This window comes from Stenella coeruleoalba (assembly GCF_951394435.1).
Source record: "Stenella coeruleoalba genome assembly, chromosome: 16".
Lineage (NCBI taxonomy): Eukaryota > Metazoa > Chordata > Mammalia > Artiodactyla > Delphinidae > Stenella > Stenella coeruleoalba.
The window spans coordinates 31,662,048-31,681,260 of record NC_137162.1 but is presented as its reverse complement, the minus strand read 5'-3'; the positions used below and the strand labels follow the sequence as shown (position 1 = coordinate 31,681,260).

The following is a 19,213-nucleotide window of genomic DNA, read 5'->3' as shown; positions in this document are numbered from 1 at the left end:
TTCAGCCAAATCCTCAAAGTCAGTCACTTTTCGCTTCTGGATAATGAGGTTGGCTTCTACGTACAGCGCTAGTGCCACACAACAGGCACCGTACTAAGCCTCAGTCATGTGGTGTAGGGTAGGGTGGTGGCTAAAAGCCTGGCCTCTGGATCCAGAATGCCTGACTTTAACTCCTGGTCCCAACATTTACATCAGTGTAAGTTTGGGCAATCTTCTTAACCTCTCTCTGACTCAGTTTCCTCACCTGTAAAGTGACAATAATGAGGATAATAATAGTACCTGTAATTTGTGACCTTATTTGGAAGTAAAGTCTTTGCAGATGTAATTAAGGATCCTTGAGATCATTCTGGCTTTAGGATGGACCCTAAATCTAATGACTGGTGTCCTCCTAAGAGAAAGGAGAGGGAAATCTGATACACACAGAGACAGGGAAAAAGGCTATGTGCAGACAGAGGCAGATATTGGAGTGATGCAGCCATAAACCAAGGAATGCCGGGAGCTACCAGAAGCTGGAGAAGGCAAGAAAGGAATCTCTCCAGAGTCTTTGGCCCTGTTAACACCTTGATTCTGGACTTCTGGCCTCCGGAATTGTGAGAGAGTAAAATTCTATTGTTTTAAGTCACCATGTTTGTGGTAATTTGTTGTGGCAGCCCTAGGAGACTGATACAGATGATGATAATAGTACTACCTCACAGGAGTGTTGTGAAGGTTAAATTAGTTGCTGTGTTTAAAGTGCTGAGAGCAGAATCTGGAATGCATCGAGGGCTCTTTTGTAGGTTGTTATTTAAATTGTTTGCTCACTGACTCTTACCTAGCAACCCTATGAATTCCGTACTATTGTGACTCCCATTTTGCATGCAAGGAATTGGAGGCTTAGAGAGACTGAGCAAAGGCGAGGTAGTTTGGACTCTGCTCTAGCTTGAGCCACCCTTCAGAAGTCTGTGGAGTTTGGCTTTCTACTGATGGATCCTGGTGACTGTTGGCTTGGCGACCCCTCATAATGGTGCTCTCTCAGCAAAGATTCACCAGTCCTGGGTCACCAAGAAGCCCAGAAGGTATAGAGAAGACCTATCATGATATGGTACTTGCTCCTCCTGGATGCGTCTTCTCAGCTCTGGTCTTGGCACAAGCAGAACCACGCTCTGTCCACACTTGACTGTGTGGTTGTCCTATGACCTGACTTCACGGGGGTGCCTCAGCACCTCATCACAAGAGACAGCGGTGCGCCGCCTAAAAGACCACACCCTTCCTATCCAGGTACTTCAAAGATTCCTGGTGGTTCCTTGTTTACCCCTATGGTGCTGAGTGTAAATTATACAAATGATTAGAAGTAAGTCGGATCACTTAGAGTAAGACAAAGCCCTCACCAGAACCTGCAAGGCCCCACAAGCAAGGCACCCAGTGACCCCACCCCTGACCATCTCTTACTATTTTCCCTTTCATCACTCATCCAGCCACACTGGCCTTATGGCCAGGCACTGTTCCACCCCAGGTCCTTTGCACATGCAGTTCCAGTTACCTTAAATTCTATTGCCCAAGTGGTATGCTTGCTTTCTCTTTATTCCTATCACTTTTAATATCACCATCTCAGGTCTTTCCTAATTACCCTATCCTGCCTCTTCACCTGCTTTTTGTCTCTCCTTAGCACTTATAATTATGTAACATACTATAAATTTTACTTATCTTGCTTATTATCTTTTCTTTCAGACTAACATCTGATCACCATGAGGATGGGGATGCTTATTTGATTTGTTCACTGCTGTAGCTCAGAGCCCAGGGCAGGTCTGTGAATAGTATAATGCATTCAATAAATAATTGTTGACTAATTGAACAATGAATGAAACAACAACTATAGAACTCCCAAACCGAAATAGGCCAATCCATTAACTATCCAGAGGTAGCACATGAAGAAAGGACTACTGGAACAACTGAGCTTTGAAGCATACGGAGGGGAGCTTGATTTTGAAGGTGACAAGGAAAAAGATTTGGTGGAGAAAGAGGGGAATAGAATTCCAACTGAAGGAAATCTCATGTTGACAAATGTCAGAATCCAAAATTCATTTATTCATTCAACTAGGGATATAGCAATGAATGAGCCAGAAAAAAAAGTCCCTTCACTTAAGGATCTTACAGTCTAGTGGTCATAATGTCAGGCATTATGATCTCAGGCACACACATCTGCTTATTGGAATGGTGAGATGGGAAGGGCTTAAATTTCTGAAGGGCTGAGGGGTCCAAGTAGACCAGTGAGGCTTTCATCTGGCAAGCAGAAGGAAGCTACATTAAATTCTTAATTAGGGAGAACCCTGGGAATGTCAATTATGGAGGAATTCTGCAGGCACATGAAGGATGGATTCTGATAGGAAAGGGAATTAGGGAGATACCAGAAAGGGCTATTGTAGAAGAGGTGGGGGTGACTGGAACAGGGGGGTGGATATCACCATAGAAGAGGTTAGGTCTAAGGGCCCTGGAATGAAGCACCTGGGAAAGGATCTTAAAGCCCTTGAGTGGGAGAACAGTCTAAGTGCGTGTCACCAAGAACTCCTCCGTGATGGAGAGGAAGGAAGATCGCAGAAAGGGGGCAGAGACTCTAGGAGTTGGGGAAATGGCAAAGCCAGATTAGGACCAGTCCCCTGAGCTTCAGTGATTCTTCCATCACTGGGCTGTGTAAACACAGGAAGGACCACAGCACTGCACTGATGTTTACTCTCCAGTGCTTGTCTGTATTGGCTGCTTTGTTCTCTATGTGACAAGCCAAGCTTGGTCCGGATGTGACCCATCAGAAGTTGGAAGTGATTTGAATCTAGTGAGTCTCACTGAATCTGCAGAGCAAAACTTTTGTTGTTTTTGCCAAAAACCCACCACATCTGTCAACACCCCAAATCCTTTTATTAATGGAGTAAAATTTTAGGATAATGTTTGGTACCATGAAGTGGAGGTGCTGGGATTTCTCTGTATAGCAGAATTTTGACTAAGGACAGATTACATAATTTTAATCATTAATAGGATGCCAACTGTGGATGTCATGATGGCTGTTTCTGTAAGAATGAAAAAGAATCAGCTTTTTTTTTTTTTTTTTTTTTGCCTCTGAAATAGCTAATTGGCTTGAAATCAGTCTGTGTTTTCTCAGAGCTTGAATTTCCTTCACTTTTGTCTCTGTCAAGTGAAGAGCTGACATTTCTACCTGGCTCTCATCTCAAACAGAAAAGCTTTCTCATTTGTCATATGAAAGGAGGAGAATGGGAGGGAAGTGGCAGTCTTGAATTCTCCAGGATAGTGAGACAATTCAAAGGAAAACAAATACAACACTTTGCTGTTGATAGATATTTTTGGTAAAAATGTTCCCTGAAATTGTTTTTTGAAATACTGTTTCACATTGTATGACATAAGTCACGTTTCTGTTATCCACAAGGGAAATGAATAGCTTTTCAGGGGGAAATACAGTCATTGTGAATTTTCTGTAACAGAACTTGACTGTAGCAGTCATGGCATCTGAAAGAGCTCTGGGGCCTGGGAAGAGAGGGCAGTTACTGAAGTGGTTCCCTTTTATGAATACATCCTAGATATGTCCACCTAGACCCCCGTGTCTGCTACCGCTTCCTAAGAAGAGTCTGGCTTCCTCCATGTGATAAGGACTTTTGAAAATTACCTGCCATGGTTCATAGAAAACACAGTATTTTAATTATTCCTCTCTGGGTAATCTAGTCGGTCACATGAAAAACAAACTTAGCCATTATTTTTTTGATAATACAGCTTTTGAAAATTGTGTATGAAAAATTCCTAAACTTCCTCTCTGATCTAAGTTCTTTTTCTTATCATATCTTTAATAAGACAAATATGATGAAAGCCTTGAAATATTCTAATAATATGGATATCATTGCAAAAACTGGGCAAATGTGGAAAAGTATACTTCCTTATTTTTATTCTCTTATTTTTTTACTGAAGTACAGTTGATTTACAGTGTTGTGCTAATTTCTGCTGTATAGCACAGTGACTCAGTTATACACACATATATGCATTCTTTTTTTTACATTCTTTTCCAGTATGGTTTATCTAAGGAGATTGGATATAGATCCCTGTGCTATACAGTAGGACCTTGTTGTTTATCCATTCGAAACGTAATAGTTTGCATCTACTAACCCCAAACTCCCAGTCAATCCCGCTACCTCCCCCCCTCCCCCTTGGCAACCACAAGTTTGTTCTCTATGTCTGTGAGTCTGTTTCTGTTTTGTAGATAAGTTCATTTGTGCCATATTTTAGATTCCACATATAAGTGATATCATATGGTATCTGTCTTTCTCTTTCTGACTTACTTCACTTAGTATGATAATCTCTAGCTGTGTATCCATGTTGCTGCAAATGGCATTATTTTGTTCTTTTTTATGGCTGGGTAGTATTCCATTGTATATATACACCACATCTTCTTTATCCGTTCATCTGTTGATGGACATTTAGGTTGCTTCCATGTTTTGACTATTATGAGTAGTGCTGCTATGAACATAGGGGTGCATAGGTCTTTTTTTTTTAATCTTTATTGGAGTATAATTGCTTTACAGTGTTGTGTTAGTTTCTGCTGTACAACAAAGTGAATCAGCTTTATGCATACATATATCCCCATATCCCCTCCCTCTTGAGCCTCCCTTTCACCCTCCCTATCCCACCCCTCTAGGTCGTCGCAAAGCATCGAGCTGATCTCCCTGTGCTATGCACCAGCTTCCCACTAGCTATCTGTTTTACACTTGGTAGTGTATATATGTCAATGCTACTCTCTCACTACATCCCAGCCTCCTCTTCCCCCGCTGTGTCCTCAAGTCTGTTCTCAACATCTGCATCTTTATTCCTGCCCAGGTTCATCAGTACCATTTTTCTAGATTCCATCTATATGAGTTAGCATACAGTATTTATTTTCTCTTTCTGACTTACTTCACTCTGTATGACAGACTCTAAGTCCATCTACCTCACTACACGTAACTCAATTTCTTTCCTTTTTATGGCTGAGAAGTATTCCATTGTATATATGTGCCACATCTTCTTTATCCATTCATCTGTCAATAGACATTTTGGTTGTTTCCATGTCCTGGCTATTGTAAATAGTGCTGCAGTGAACATTGTGGTACATGTATCTCTTTGAATTATGGTTTTCTCAGGGTATATTCCCAGTAGTGGGATTGCTGGGTCATATGGTAGTTCTATTTTTAGTTTTTTAAGGAATCTCCATACTGTTCTCCATAGTGGCTGTATCAATTTACATTCCAATCAACAGTGCAGGAGGGTTCCCTTTTCTCCACACCCTCTCCAGCACTTATTGTTTCTAGATTTTTTGATGACGCCCATTCTGGCCGGTGTGAGGTGATACCTCATTGTAGTTTTGATCTGCATTTCTCTAATGATTAGTGATGCTGAGCATCTTTTCATGTGTTTGTTGGCAGTTTGTGTATCTTCTTTGGAGAAATGTCTATTTAGGTCTTCTGCCCATTTTTGGATTGGGTTGTTTGTTTTTTTGATATTGAGCTGCATGAGCTGCTTGTATATTTTGGAGATTAATCCTTTGTCAATTGCTTCCTTTGCAAATATTTTCTCCCATTCTGAGGGTTGTCTTACCATCTTGTTTATGGTTTCCTTTGCTGTGTAAAAGCTTTTAAGTTTCATTAGGTCCCATTTGTTTGTTTTTGTTTTTATTTCCATTACTCTAAGAGGTGGGTCAAAAAGGATCTTGCTGTGATTTATGTCATAGAGTTTTCTGCCTATGTTTTCCTCTAAGGGTTTGATAGTGTCTGGCCTTACATTTAGGTCTTTAATCCATCTTGAGTTTATTTTTGTGTATGGTGTTAGGGAGTGTTCTAATTCCATTCTTTTACATGTAGCTGTCCAGTTTTCCCAGCACCACTTATTGAAGAGGCTGTCTTTTCTCCATTGTATATTCTCGCCTCCTTTGTCAAAGATAAGGTGACCATATGTGTGTGGGTTTACCTCTGGGCTTTCTATCCTGTTCCATTGATCTATATTTCTGTTTCTGTGCCAGCACCATACTGTCTTGATTGCATGTATCTTTTTGAATTATAGTTTTGTCCGGTTATATGCCAGCAGTGGGATGGCTGGATCATATGGCAACTCTATTTTTAGTTTTCTGAAGAACCTCCTTACTGTTTTCCATAGTGGCTGCACCAACTTACATTCCCACCAACAGTATAGGTGGGTTCCCTGGAAAAGTACACTTTCAACTGTTCAGTGATAATAATGAGTTAGTAAATATTCTCATTAAGAAAAGGAAGAAACAACTAGAGTCATATCAATCTATTTCCCACCTCAGGGCTTTTGCAGTTGATACTTCCTCTTCCTGGAATGTTCTTTCTCCTTCTCATAGCTGTTGTTTTCTCATCATCCAGGTCTAAGCTCAAACGTCACCTTCTCAGAGAGCCTTTCCTGACCCTCAGTCTGATCTCCCCACCCCAACTCTGCTGCAAGTCACTCTGTAACATTCCTTGGTTTTAATTTCTCCTCAACACTTTTCATGACCTGAAGTCACTTATTTGCATACTTCTTTTCTGGTTCATCTATCTCCCCAACTAGATGTGAACTCCAAAGATCAGGGACCTTGTTGGTCATTTTCATTGGCTACTAAGATTAGTGCCTGAATGAATGGAAGGAAAATGATATAATCAAAATTGTTGTATTTACGGAAACGACTAGGTAGACCTTTTGGACAGTTTGAAGGAGGAAAGCATTCAAAGTTCTATTATAGTAGAAACATTGCTGCAGTGTGCAACCCTCGGGTATTAGATATGTAATGTTTCGTCTAAAACGTGCTTGTTGTAAGCTGTGTTTGTCAATATCACGACTTTGAGAAGTGAGGTAGGTAGTACTCAGGTAGGTAGGCAGTACTTAGGGGGCTCTTTTCCAAATTCCAGAGCCCTGGCAGCAAAAAGGACGTTTCTGCCACACCAGGATGTTTTGGCTTCAAGGTCTTTAAATCATGACTCTAATTGGATCAAAGCGTAAGTCTCATGGGAGGATCAGATCAGGGTTAGCTGTTTTAGCAGCTCAAAATGCTTTAAGAAATCAAGTTCTTTCCATCTCTCTGCTCAGCCATCCTTGGCTGGACAGTGTCTGAGGAAGAAGAGAGAATGCTTCCTTTCTTTTCCTAGGCTTGCCCCAGCAGACTTCCTCCAGGGTCTCACAGGCCATTTTGAGAGTATATGTCCACTGTTGAACCAGTCACTGGAGAGGGATTATGCAGAACAGTCAGCCCCTTTCTAGGAGGTGTATGGGCTGCTTGGGGGAGTGGCAGGCATCTGAACAAAACTGAGGTTCTTTGGGGAAGCGAGAAGGGGGGAAGTGCTGTATATTTCATTTATGATTCCCTTGTTTGGAAGCAATAGATAATGGTGTTGATAAAACTTTTTCTCCTAAGTTTTGTACTGTTCGGTCTGATGGGTACAAACTGGTCCAAGATTCTAGAGATGGATGCAGACTGGAGACCCAGGCAGTTCCAGTCCTTTGGATTAAGTCCAACCTGTGCTCACAAGCTCGAAGGGGAGCTCCTGTGTTGGTGCAGCCACAGCTGCTGAGAAAGAGGGAAAGAGGAGGAGGGGACGCAGGTTCCTCTTTCAGTTGCTTTAATCCCTTCCCCTGTCCTTAGAGAAGTGAAAACTATTTTGGAGAACCCATCTCATTTCCACATGCTTTTTTATTACTTGATCCTGTCTTTCTTCCCCAAAGCCTAAGAAAAAGGCTTGGGGATAGCTTGGGAAGCTGAGAGAGGAAGGATGATAATGGAGGGAATGGTGTAACCATTCCATTTCCTGTTTACCTCTGCTGTAGGCTCTATTTATCCTGATTAAAGTAAATTTGCCTTTTATAGAATTCTCCTTCTGGAACTTTTTATGTCCCATGATGGTAAGAGTATGAACAGGATAGACAAGATAATGTGAATGATGAAATGTTCAAGACTCCACAGCCCCTACGCTGTTACCAATTACTTAACATATAAGTGTGGTTGAAGTGAAGGAATGTGTCAAGCCAGGAAATGTCATGAAGTAGAGGGACTATGATGTTCGATGATACACTCTGAATACTTTTTAATATCATGCTCATTTTCCGGTAGATTTTAGAAATGAGGAGGGCTATCCTTGCTTTCTTTGTTACTTGAACCTACATGACCTATTAAACAAGCTGATCACCGATGTAATTCTGCCCATTCTCCTTACCATAGCCACTAACTCAGTTTTGGCCTTCGTCACAGTACAGACAAATCCTTTTGTTCTTGTATTATTTCCCAATTACTTTGCAAGTGCCTCATGGATAAAGATCAGCTTTTATCTATCTTTGCTGTCTCCAGAAAGCCAGCACAAGGCCATATAGAAAGGGGAAGAAAATCAATGTCTATTGATTTCTTGTTGATATTTTCTATTCTTTTTTTGTTTTTAGAGTCTGAAGTGAAGATATTTTGCTCTAAAAACATATTGGGCATCCTTGGCTTCTCCTGTGTCATCGCTGTGGTAGCACTGCTCGCTCTGGGGCTGACCCAGAACAAACCACTGCCAGAAAATGTTAAGGTAACTCAAACCCCTGAGCGTGTGTGTGTGTGTGTGTGTGTGTGTGTGTGTGTGTGTGTGTGCACGCACATGTGTTTGAGGGGCCCTGGGTGGGGCGGAGGGAAAGTGAGGTTATGGTAAGTCAGAGCATACAGTAGAAGTTGCGGTTCTGGAAGCCCAGGAGCAAGTCAGTCTCCGTGGAACTGGGCAAGTAAAATGGCAGCGGATGCTCATTCTGAAGGAAAGAACGCCTTGAATCAATTAGTGGTGGGAAGATGATTGTCTTTGATTGTTCAGCAAATTGATTAAATCAATATTCTAATAGAGACAAATGTTTTTATTCACCACATCCAGATCTGTGATATACTGTGCTGGTATTCTACGATCTAGTGCTATCTCTGCTTCTTACTCACTGTTTCATTGTGGAAACAGTGAACTCTTTGTTTATTGAACACTGCATTCTTTGTTCTTTTTACTCCATTATTATTTTATTTATTTATTTTTTGGCTGTGTTGGGTCTTCATTGCTGCACGCAGGCTTTCTGTAGTTGTGGTGAGCGGGGGCTACTCTTAGTTGTGGTGCGCGGGCTTCTCATAGTGGTGGCTTCTCTTGTTGTGGAGCATGGGCTCTAGGCACGTGGGCTTCAGTAGTTGTGGCAGTCAGGCTCAGTAGTTGTGGCACGCGGGTTTTAGAGTACAGGCTCAGTAGTTGTGGCACACGGGCTTAGTTGCTCCACAGAATGTGGGATCATCCAGGATCAGGGCTCAAACCCACGTCCCCTGTGTTGGCAGGCGGATTCTTAACGACTGTTCCACAAGGGAAGTCCCCTTACTCTATTATTATCACTATCACCAAAGTTATAAAATTTATTAGACAGCTCTGTATAAAGCACTTTGGGAGACAAAGATTGTGGAGAAGACTTGTTCCTCATCTCCAAAATATTAAATAAATCAATTTTAAAATCAACTTAAAAAAGACCCCAGAGAACACATACATGTATCAAATATAGTAATTTGAAATGAATTCATGGATGAACAGACTTCTTGTGAAATTTCCACATTTGAAGAGATAGTTAGTATCATTAAAAATAATTAGGGTCATTAACTCTGCTGTGATTTAGTTCTGCTTCCTTTCAAATTCATCAAAGTAGAATTTCAGAGACATGGATAGCTCACTAATACCTTGTAATATGGTCATCATTTTATTTAATCCATTAATGTAGAAACATATGGTAAGTTTAAATTTGTATTGCAAATACACCAATGTTAAACTTTCATTTGAATTATAATAAATAAATCTTCAAGGGCCAAGAGACCAATATGCTAATGAAGGCATACGTACACGTGGGCAGAAGTTAACTTGACTACAGAGGCCCTGGAATACATATACAGAAGTATATATTTTTTTGCATTTGAAGATACCAAACTGTGAGCCTGGAAAAATGGATGCATATGCCAGGCCTCTGAAACTATTGCCAACCACCCAAGGCATTTGCTATATAGCAGAGGCCTGGATATTACATTGGCACCCGTTTGCCACGCAGATTCAACCCAGTGGGGCTGTGCACAGCAGTCCCTTTGTCAGCACAGAAGGCTGATACTGTCTCATTGTCAATGGTCTCTTGCTTTTTAATATTGAGTGATATTGGCTCTCCTGGCAAAACTTCACTCACAACTGAAGGCTCATGACATCTTGATTTTGCTATTTGTTTACCAGCTCCAAAAGTACATGATTGCCTTCTTGATTTGACCTTTTTATATCTTCATTATTGCATCACTGGAGAGGGAGACTGCCTAGGAGGCAAAATCCACGACAGACTTAGGCTCTGTGTTCTCGGTGAATACCCGTGGTCATGGATGACCTTCCGTCATTCATGATGTTTGTCTTCAAGACTGCCGTGATTCTGTGTTATTGTGTTTGCCTGGAAAAACGGAGCAAGGTCTTTGGCATCTGAAGTGTACCTTTATAGCAATGTCACTGGCTTGATCCCACTAGGACCCTCTGAAGAGCTGTGGAGAAAGCACTTCAGAATGATCTACCCTAGGGATTTATCTCCTGGTTCTCATCCCCTGTTGGTCAAGGGTCGTCCCAGAGGTTGTTAACTCCTGGGCACTTCCAGTTTTGCACATGTGTCAGAAGGGCTATGTGGGTACCACAGGTGACCTACTAGGTGGTAGGAGAGAAGACCCTGAAAAGAAATAGAGAGATGAGAAGGTACAGGTGGAGCTGGAGTAAGAAGGTTGGTCAAGGACATGTGAAGTGGCCACAAGAGGTATCTGAAGCATCACTATACCTATTGCTTTTTGTAGGGGGAGAGTCGTTTGTACAAATAGTTTCAGAACAATAGAGACATATTAATACAGAGGTAGGTGCAGTGCTATGGCAGCCCAGAGGTAGGAGTCACCAATTGTGCCTGGTCACATGAAGACTTCATGGAGGCGGCAGCCTTGGGGCCAAGTAATAAGGAACACTAGGAGTTTCCCAGAAGGTGAGGTAGGACATGTTCTTTACAAAGACCATACCATGTGTTACAGAGTGGCAGCCTAAATTAGCAAGTGATCTTGGGGAATCACCAGCAGTTCAGTATGGCTGGAATATTAAATATGGGGCAGGAAGGAATGGTGGGAGAGGAGACTTGAGTCTGAGCTTAGTTTGCCTAGCTCAGGAGTGGATGTCTCATCCATTCAACTCTAGTAGTGCTCAAGATTGGCTCCATATTAAAAGCACCTGGGAAGCTTTTTAAAAATACTCATATCTGGGCCCTACTCTGGGTCAATTAAATCAGAATCTCTGGGGTGAAGCCCAGGCACTGCTATGTTTTAAAAGCTTCCCAGGTGATTCTAATGAGCAGTCATGCTTGCCAACCACTGCTTCGAAGGTTTCAAACAGGAAGGTTACGCCCAGATTGTGTTTCCAAGATTCCTCTTGGCTGGAGAGCAGATTAGGAGGAAAGACCAGTTAGGATGTTCCTGACATTGTGTAGACAAGGCAGTTGAGCCTGGAACTAAGGCATTGTCTGTGGAATTAAGGCATTAAGGAGATAATGTGAGAGACACTTAGGTTGACCAGATCTTAGTGATTAGATTTCTTAGAGGACATTTTAGGATAAAGATGGAACACGTTGGGATGTAATGTTGAGAACAACCTCTGCATGCTTCTGTTTAAAGAGTGTGGTGGCCATAAGCCCCTCTATGGAAAGACTTTCAGCTGTCTCTCTACCCACTGCCTCTGATTCTTCATCCCTGTCTTATTGCAGGGATAATTATTCTGTCTGCTCAGAGTGTGACACAACATGGGCCATGGGTTCACACTGCCTGGGTTTAAACCTCAGCCCTGCTCTTACAGTCACAGGACATAACTTCTCTGAGCCCCAGTTTCTCCATTTGTAAGACAGAACTGATAATTGATATCTCATAAATTACTGTAGGAATGAAGTGGGATAAAGTAAATGCAGTGTGAAGTATGGAATAGGATGCTGGCCCATTGCAGGTACTCAGTGGTTGGTAGCTCATGTGTTATCATTATCATCTTTGTAGCCTATCTGTCTGGTGACAAATCGCCACTTATCTTTTTCCCTGCCTCTTCCCATCTGACTTGCCCTCTTCTAGCCCAGTTCTGGTCAGCCCTCCAGTCCTGAAGATCCAGTCTTGTCGTCTTCCTGCCTGGTCCAGTCTGGGTTCAGCCTTGCTGGGGAGGTGGTGGCCTCATGCCTGGGCCACATCTGGCAAAACACAGGAAGTCTTTATTGTACTGATGAGTCTACTTGCCCAGCTACCCAGCTTGTAAGCATATTGAGGACAAGGACTGGGTTTCATTTGTCTTTGCCTATTTTTTAATACTCTTTCACTCAATTTATTCATTTAATAAATAGTCATTGACCGTCTACTCTGCTTTAAGCCCTAGGGATACAGCACTGAGCAAGACTGGCAAAGTCCTGACCCTCATGAAGGTTATAGTCTAGTGGAGGAGATAATCATTAACCAGAGAGTCACAAAATAAATGTTAAATTATGACAGCACAGCCTCTGACTTGGGTGGCTGCCTCATAGAAGTTTGCTGACTCAGTGAGTAGAGTGAGCATCTTGAACAGGTAAAACTGCTGCCTCCTTGGCTGTGAAGAGCGTGTGAAGAAGGACTAGCCTGACAGCAGAATCTGTCAGCCTCTGCCTCAGGCTCCCCTGCGGATGCTGGCTCCCCGTTCTCACTCCCAGAGCATACCCAGTTCAAACCTCCAGGTCGCAGAACCTGGGAATCTACACAGGTAACAGGCGTCCTGGGCTGTTCTCATGACATTGAAGTCTGGGAACTACTGCCATGTAGATATGCAACGACCACGTTGCAGAAACAAACAAACATAGGGCTTAATGAACTGAAGAATCATGAGCTGTACCTGTGTCCCCTGGGAAAGTGCCTTTGTCCTGGTGGACTTGGCGGGGAGGTAGAGTTGAGGTCTGCTTGGTTTACCACTTCCTTAATTGCTGGTTTGTCACTGGCAGTTAGCGAGTTGTCAGATATTCCTTTAGCACAAACATTGTACATTCTGGCACACACAGAACACCACAGGTTTCTCTCGAAGGCACCAGACTGATCCAGTCCCAAACCACGTGCCTTAATTAAAAGCTGCCACTTCTGTGGAATGCTGGCCAGGGACCAGACAGCTTTGATTTCAATCCCAGATCTGCCATTTGCCAGCTCTGAGACTTTGGGCAAGTGTATTCTCTCTACACCTGTTTCCTTATGTGTTACATGGAGATGGTACCTACTTGGAGGATGGTTGTGAGGATTAAATGGAATAATATCATACCACTAACTCACTTACCAGAGTGCCCAGCACATCAGAAGCCCTCAGTGGAGACCAGCTGTCAACACTGCTTTGGGGGAGATAAGTTCTAGGAAAGGCCCTTAGCTGTTGGTGTGTTGTGGTCACTGAGCTGGGTGCTCCCAGGATTTCCAACTGCTGCTAAGGGAAAGTGGCCTGTCCCCAGGCATCTGCTTTTGTCACCGGGAACTGAAGTGCTGTTCTTAGATGAGCGCTTGTGACTTTATCTTTTTATGGAGAATTTGGAAGAATTTACCTCAATTTTCAACCTCAAATACTCTTGGAAAATATATTATTTTTACTCCAGTGGACTTTAAAAAAACAACAACTGGAGATGAGTGGTGGTGATGGTTACACAACAATTTGAAAGTACTTAATGCTACACTGTACACTTAAAAATAGTAAAAATGGTCAATTTTATATTCAGTGTATTTTACCACAATTAAAAAAATGAAAACAACAACAAAATTGAAGTTTGTATTAAAGGTCTAGAAACTCCAACTGAAGAAAAAAGAAAGGAGGAAAATGGTCTCTGTTTCCAGGCCCTGCCAGCATCACTGTAGCTAATGGAGACCTGATTTGTTTATAGAGTACTAAAGTCACATTCAAAAGGACAAGCTTTGTTTATTCAAAAGGGCTAACTGAGGCAGACTGATGAGGTTGCTGAAGTTGCTGTTAAAGCTACAGGGACACCAGAGGGCAGGCAGCAGAAGCAAGAAGAACTACAATCCTGCAGCCTGTGGAGCAAAAACCACATTCACAGAAAGATAGACAAGATGAAAAGGCAGAGGGCTATGTACCAGATGAAGGAACAAGATAAAACCCCAGGAAAACAACTAAATGAAGTGGAGATTGTCAACCTTCCAGAAAAAGAATTCAGAATAACGATAGTGAAGATGATCCAGGACCTTGGAAAAAGAATGGAGGCAAAGACCAAGAAGATGCAAGAAATGTTCAACAAAGACCTAGAAGAATTAAAGAACAAACAAACAGAGACGAACAATACAATAACTGAAATGAAAAATACACTAGAAGGAATCAATAGCAGAATAACTGAGGCAGCAGAACGGATAAGTGACCTAGAAGACAGAATGGTGGAATTCACTGCTGTGGAACAGAATAAAGAAAAAAGAATAAAAAGAAATGAAGACAGCCTAAGAGACCTCTGGGACAACATTAAACGCAACAACGTTTGCATTATAGGGGTCCCAGAAGGAGAAGAGAGAAAGGACCAGAGAAAATATTTGAAGAGATTATAGTTGAAAACTTCCCTAACGTGGAAAGGAAATAGCCACCGAAGTCCAGGAAGCGCAGCGAGTCCCATACAGGGTAAACCTAAGGAGAAACATGCTGAGACACACAGTAATCAAACTGGCAAAAATTAAAGAGAAAGAAAAATTGTTGAAAGCAGCAAGGGAAAAACGACAAATAACATACAAGGAAACTCCCATAAGGTTAACAGCTGATTTCTCAGCAGAAACTCTACAAGCCAGAAGGGAGTGGCATGATATACTTAAAGTGATGAAAGGGAAGAACCTGCAACCAAGATTACTCTACCCGGCAAGGATCTCATTCAGATTCGATGCAGAAATCAAAAGCTTTACAGACAAGCAAAAGCTAAGAGAATTCAGCACCACCAAACCAGCTCTACAACAAATGCTAAAGGACCTTCTCTAAGTGGGAAACACAAGAGAAGACAAGGACCTACAAAAACAAACCCAAAACAATTAAGAAAATGGTCATAGGAACATACATATCGATAATTACCTTAAACGTGAATGGATTAAATGCTCCAACCAAAAGATACAGGCTTGCTGAATGGATACAAAAACAAGACCCATATATATGCTGTCTACAAGAGACCCACTTCAGACCAAGGGACACATACAGACTGAAAGAGAGGGGATGGACAAAGATATTGCATGCAAATGGTAATCAGAAGAAAGCTGGAGTAGCAATACTCATATCAGACAAAATAGACTTTAAAATAAAGAATGTTACAAGAGGATCAGGGGCCGGAGACCTACGGGAACAGCGGCCCGGGACCCGCGCTGCCCCCACCCCTCCTGAGCAGGCGCCCCCATGGCCCGACCCCACTGATTCCTTCACTCGGCCATGCTCCCGCGGCCCCTGTGGCTGTTTTGGGACATGAGCCCCCCCGGGGGAGTCGTGCTGAGCAGCTTCCGGAGTCGAGACCCTGAAGAGGGTGGGGGCACAGGTGGCCGGGGTGTGGGCGGGGGGCAGGAGGAGGAGGAGGAAGACGATGAGGCTCCTGTGTCTGTCTGGGACGAGGAGGAGGATGGTGTCACCTTTACTGTCACAAGTCACCAGTATCGGCCTGTTGATCCCTTGGCCCTGAGGCCTCCCCCGCGTTACTCCCAGAGGCTCCGAGCTGGCACTCTGGAGGCCCTGGTCCGACACCTGCTGGACGCCTGGACATCAAGGACTGACGTGACCTTCACAGCAGCCTTCCTGGCTACTCACTGGGCCTTCACCTCCACGCCTGCCCTGCTAGGGCTTATGGCTGACAGGCTGGAAGCCCTTGAATCTCATCCTACTGATGAGCTAGAGAGGACAAAAGGGGTGGCCATCTCTGTACTGTCAACCTGGCTAGCCTCTCACCCTGAAGATTTTGGCTCTGAGGTCAAGGGTCAGATTGACCGGCTTGAGAGCTTCTTGCTTCGGACAGGGTATGCAGCAGGGGAGGGTGTTGGGGGGGGGCAGTGCTGACCTCATCCGCAACCTCCGGTCCTGGGTGGACCCCCAGACCCCCGAACTTCCTAAGCCCCTGGCCCTCCCCAGCGATCCCCCTGCTGACCCCATGGATGTCCTGGTGTTCCTTGCTGACCACTTGGCCAAACAGCTGACCCTGATAGATGCGGAGCTATTTCTCAATCTGGTCCCCTCTCAGTGCCTGGGGGGTCTGTGGGGTCACAGAGACCGGCCAGGACATTCCCACCTCTGCCCATCTGTCCGGGCTCCTGTCATACAGTTTAACAAGGTGGCAGGGGCAGTGGTCAGCTCTGTCCTGGGGGCTACCTCAACCATAGAGGGGCCTGAGGAGGTGACCATACGGCCACTCCGTCCACCCCAGAGGGCCCGGATGCTGGAGAAGTGGATCCATGTGGCAGAGGAGTGCCGTCTGCTCCGAAACTTCTCTTCAGTATATGCTGTGGTGTTGGCCCTGCAATCCAGCCCCATCCACAGGCTTCGGGCAGCCTGGGAGGAAGCAGCCAGGGACAGCCTCAGAGTCTTTTCCAGCCTCTGCCAGATTTTCTCTGAGGAGGATAATTATTCCCAGAGCCGGGAGCTCCTCCTGCAGGAGGTGAAGCTGTAGCCTTCTCTGGAGCCAAATTCCAAGAAGTCCCCGAGGTCTGGCTCCCAGGGTGGGGGTGTGGTCCCATACCTTGGCACCTTCTTGAAGGACCTTGTGATGCTGGACGCAGCCTCCAAGGATGAGCTGGAGAATGGATACATCAGTTTTGACAAGCAGAGGAAGGAGTTTACTGTCCTTTCTGAGCTGAGGCAGCTCCAGAACAAATGTCGTGGCTATGACCTCCGACCTGACCCCAATATCCAGCGGTGGCTACAGGGGCTCCGGCCACTGACAGAGGCCCAGAGCCATCAAATGTCCTGTGAGGTGGAGCCATCCAGTACCAGTTACCCTCCTGCCCTGCAGGTGCTTCGGCCTACGCTGGTCATCTCGCAGTGGACAGAGGTGCTGGGTTCTGTTGGAGGTCCCACACCCCTTGTCTCCTGGGACTGGCCCAGTGTGGTGGCAGAGGAGGTGCCTGGAATCCCCGCTCCACTGCTGACCCGGCTGGCCCAGCACATGAAGTGGCCGTCTGTCTCATCTCTGGACTCCGCCCTGGAAAGCACTCCAGCCCTGCAGAGTCCCGCTGATCCCAGCCACTTCTCTCCCCCAACTTCCTTCCTGAGGCCTTCTCGAGGTCACTGCTGCTCAGCCTCCTGTGGCTCCCCACTCAGTGGGGGTGCAGAAGGGCCCTCCAGGGGGGCTGGATATGGGGGAGAGGGGCCTGGGCCAGGGGCTTCTGATTGCCGCATCATCCAAGTCCAGATGGAGCTGGGGGAAGACAGCAGTGTCTACAAGAGCATCTTGGTGACAAGCCAGGACAAGGCTCCAAGTGTCATCAGTCATGTCCTTAAGAAAAACAATCACGATTCTGCGGTGGCTTCAGAGTATGAGCTAGTGCAGCTGCTCCCAGGGAAGCGAGAGCTGACTATCCCCCCCTCGGCTAACGTCTTCTACGCTATGGACGGAGCTTCACTCGATTTCCTCCTGCGGCAGCGGTGACGGCCCTCCACTGCTACAATGGGCCATGCCAGTGGCCCTTCTGCCTCGGGAACTCCCCCAAGTGAGGGAAGAGGGGGTTCTTTTCCCAAGATCAAGGCCACAGGGAGGAAGATGGCCCGAGCACTGTTCTGAGGAGGAAGCCCTGTTGGCTCCTAGAACTCATGGTGGCTGTGCCAGATGTGGGGAGCCATCCTGAATGGTGGCAGTTGCTGCACTGGGAAAAAATCCAGAAGGATGGCCAACCACCCTGGGGCAGTGAAGCGCCAGTGGTTTACCAGACAGCCGAGATCCAGCCCTATGGGAACTGGTAATCTTGGTACCCAAGACGGATACCTGTGTATAGCTTCCCACTTTCCATGAATGCAGCACACAGCTAGTGCTGGAAAAAGGATCCGTTTCTGATTCCTGGCCACATCCTAGCATGCTAAGGGCCAAGGAAAGGCCTGGAAGTAGGGGGAAAGGAAAGGCCTGGAAGTAGGGGGAAAGGAAAAGCCTAGAGGCTCTGAGCCCCAGGGGAAGGGAATGGTAAGAAAAAGGTTCTAGTAGGAGTTCCTCTTCCTACTCTGGGTGTTCCTGTCACTGTGACAACACTAATAAACCAAAACACTACCTGAACTCTAAAAGAAAATGTTACAAGAGACAAGGAAGGACACTACATAATGATCAAGGGATCAATCCAAGAGGAAGATATAACAATTATAAATATATATGCACCCAACATAGGAGCACCTCAATACATAAGGCAACTGCTAACAGCTATAAAAGGGGAAATCGACAGTAACACAGTAATAGTGGGGGACTTTAACACCTCACTTACACCAATGGATAGATCATCCAAAATGAAAATAAATAAGGAAACAGAAGATTTAAATGACACAATAGACCAGATAGATTTAACTGATATTTATAGGACATTCCATCTGAAAACAGCAGATTACACTTTCTTCTCAGGTGCGCACGGAACGTTCTCCAGGATAGATCACATCCTGGGTCACAAATCAAGCCTCAGTAAATTTAAGAAAATTGAAATCATATCAAGCACCTTTTCTGACCACAATGCTATGAGATTAGAAATTAATTACAGGGGAAAAAATGTAAAAAACACAAACACATGGAGGCTAAACCATACGTTACTAAATAACCAAGAGATCACCGAAGAAATCAAAGAGGAAATAAAAAAATACCTAGAGACAAATGACAATGAAAACACAAGGATCCAAAACCTATGGGATGCAGCAAAAGCAGTTCTAAGAGGGAAGTTTATAGCTATACAAGCCTACCTCAAGAAACAAGAAAAGTCTCAAATAAACAATCTAACCTTACACCTAAAGGAACTAGAAAAAGAAGAACAAACAAAACCCAAAGTTAGCAGAAGGAAAGAAATCATAAAGATCAGAGCAGAAATAAATGAAATAGAAACAAAGAAAACAATAGCAAAGATCAATAAAACTAAAAACTGGATCTTTGAGAAGATAAACAAAATTGGTAAACCATTAGCCAGATTCATCAAGAAAAAGAGGGAGAGGACTCAAATCAATAAAATTAG

The 19,213-nt window shown here is 44.3% G+C and overlaps 2 protein-coding genes across 2 annotated transcripts in view; both read left to right on the top strand.

The window, feature by feature from the left end:
* ENTPD1 (ectonucleoside triphosphate diphosphohydrolase 1) overlaps nt 1–19,213 on the top strand; it is an 86,092-nt gene that overhangs the window by 43,097 nt on the left and 23,782 nt on the right. Inside the window, exon 2 of the mRNA XM_079900538.1 lies at nt 8,428–8,555. Coding sequence (XP_079756664.1) covers nt 8,428–8,555 — 128 coding nt within the window. The remainder of the gene's footprint in view (nt 1–8,427; nt 8,556–19,213) is intronic.
* Nucleotides 15,367–18,300, top strand: LOC307175431 (ral guanine nucleotide dissociation stimulator-like 2). Its single transcript, XM_079900535.1, is given in 4 exon segments — nt 15,367–16,064; nt 16,066–16,686; nt 16,690–17,664; nt 17,668–18,300. Coding segments are annotated over 4 exon segments (2,325 nt in total). The 5' UTR covers nt 15,367–15,467; the 3' UTR covers nt 17,800–18,300.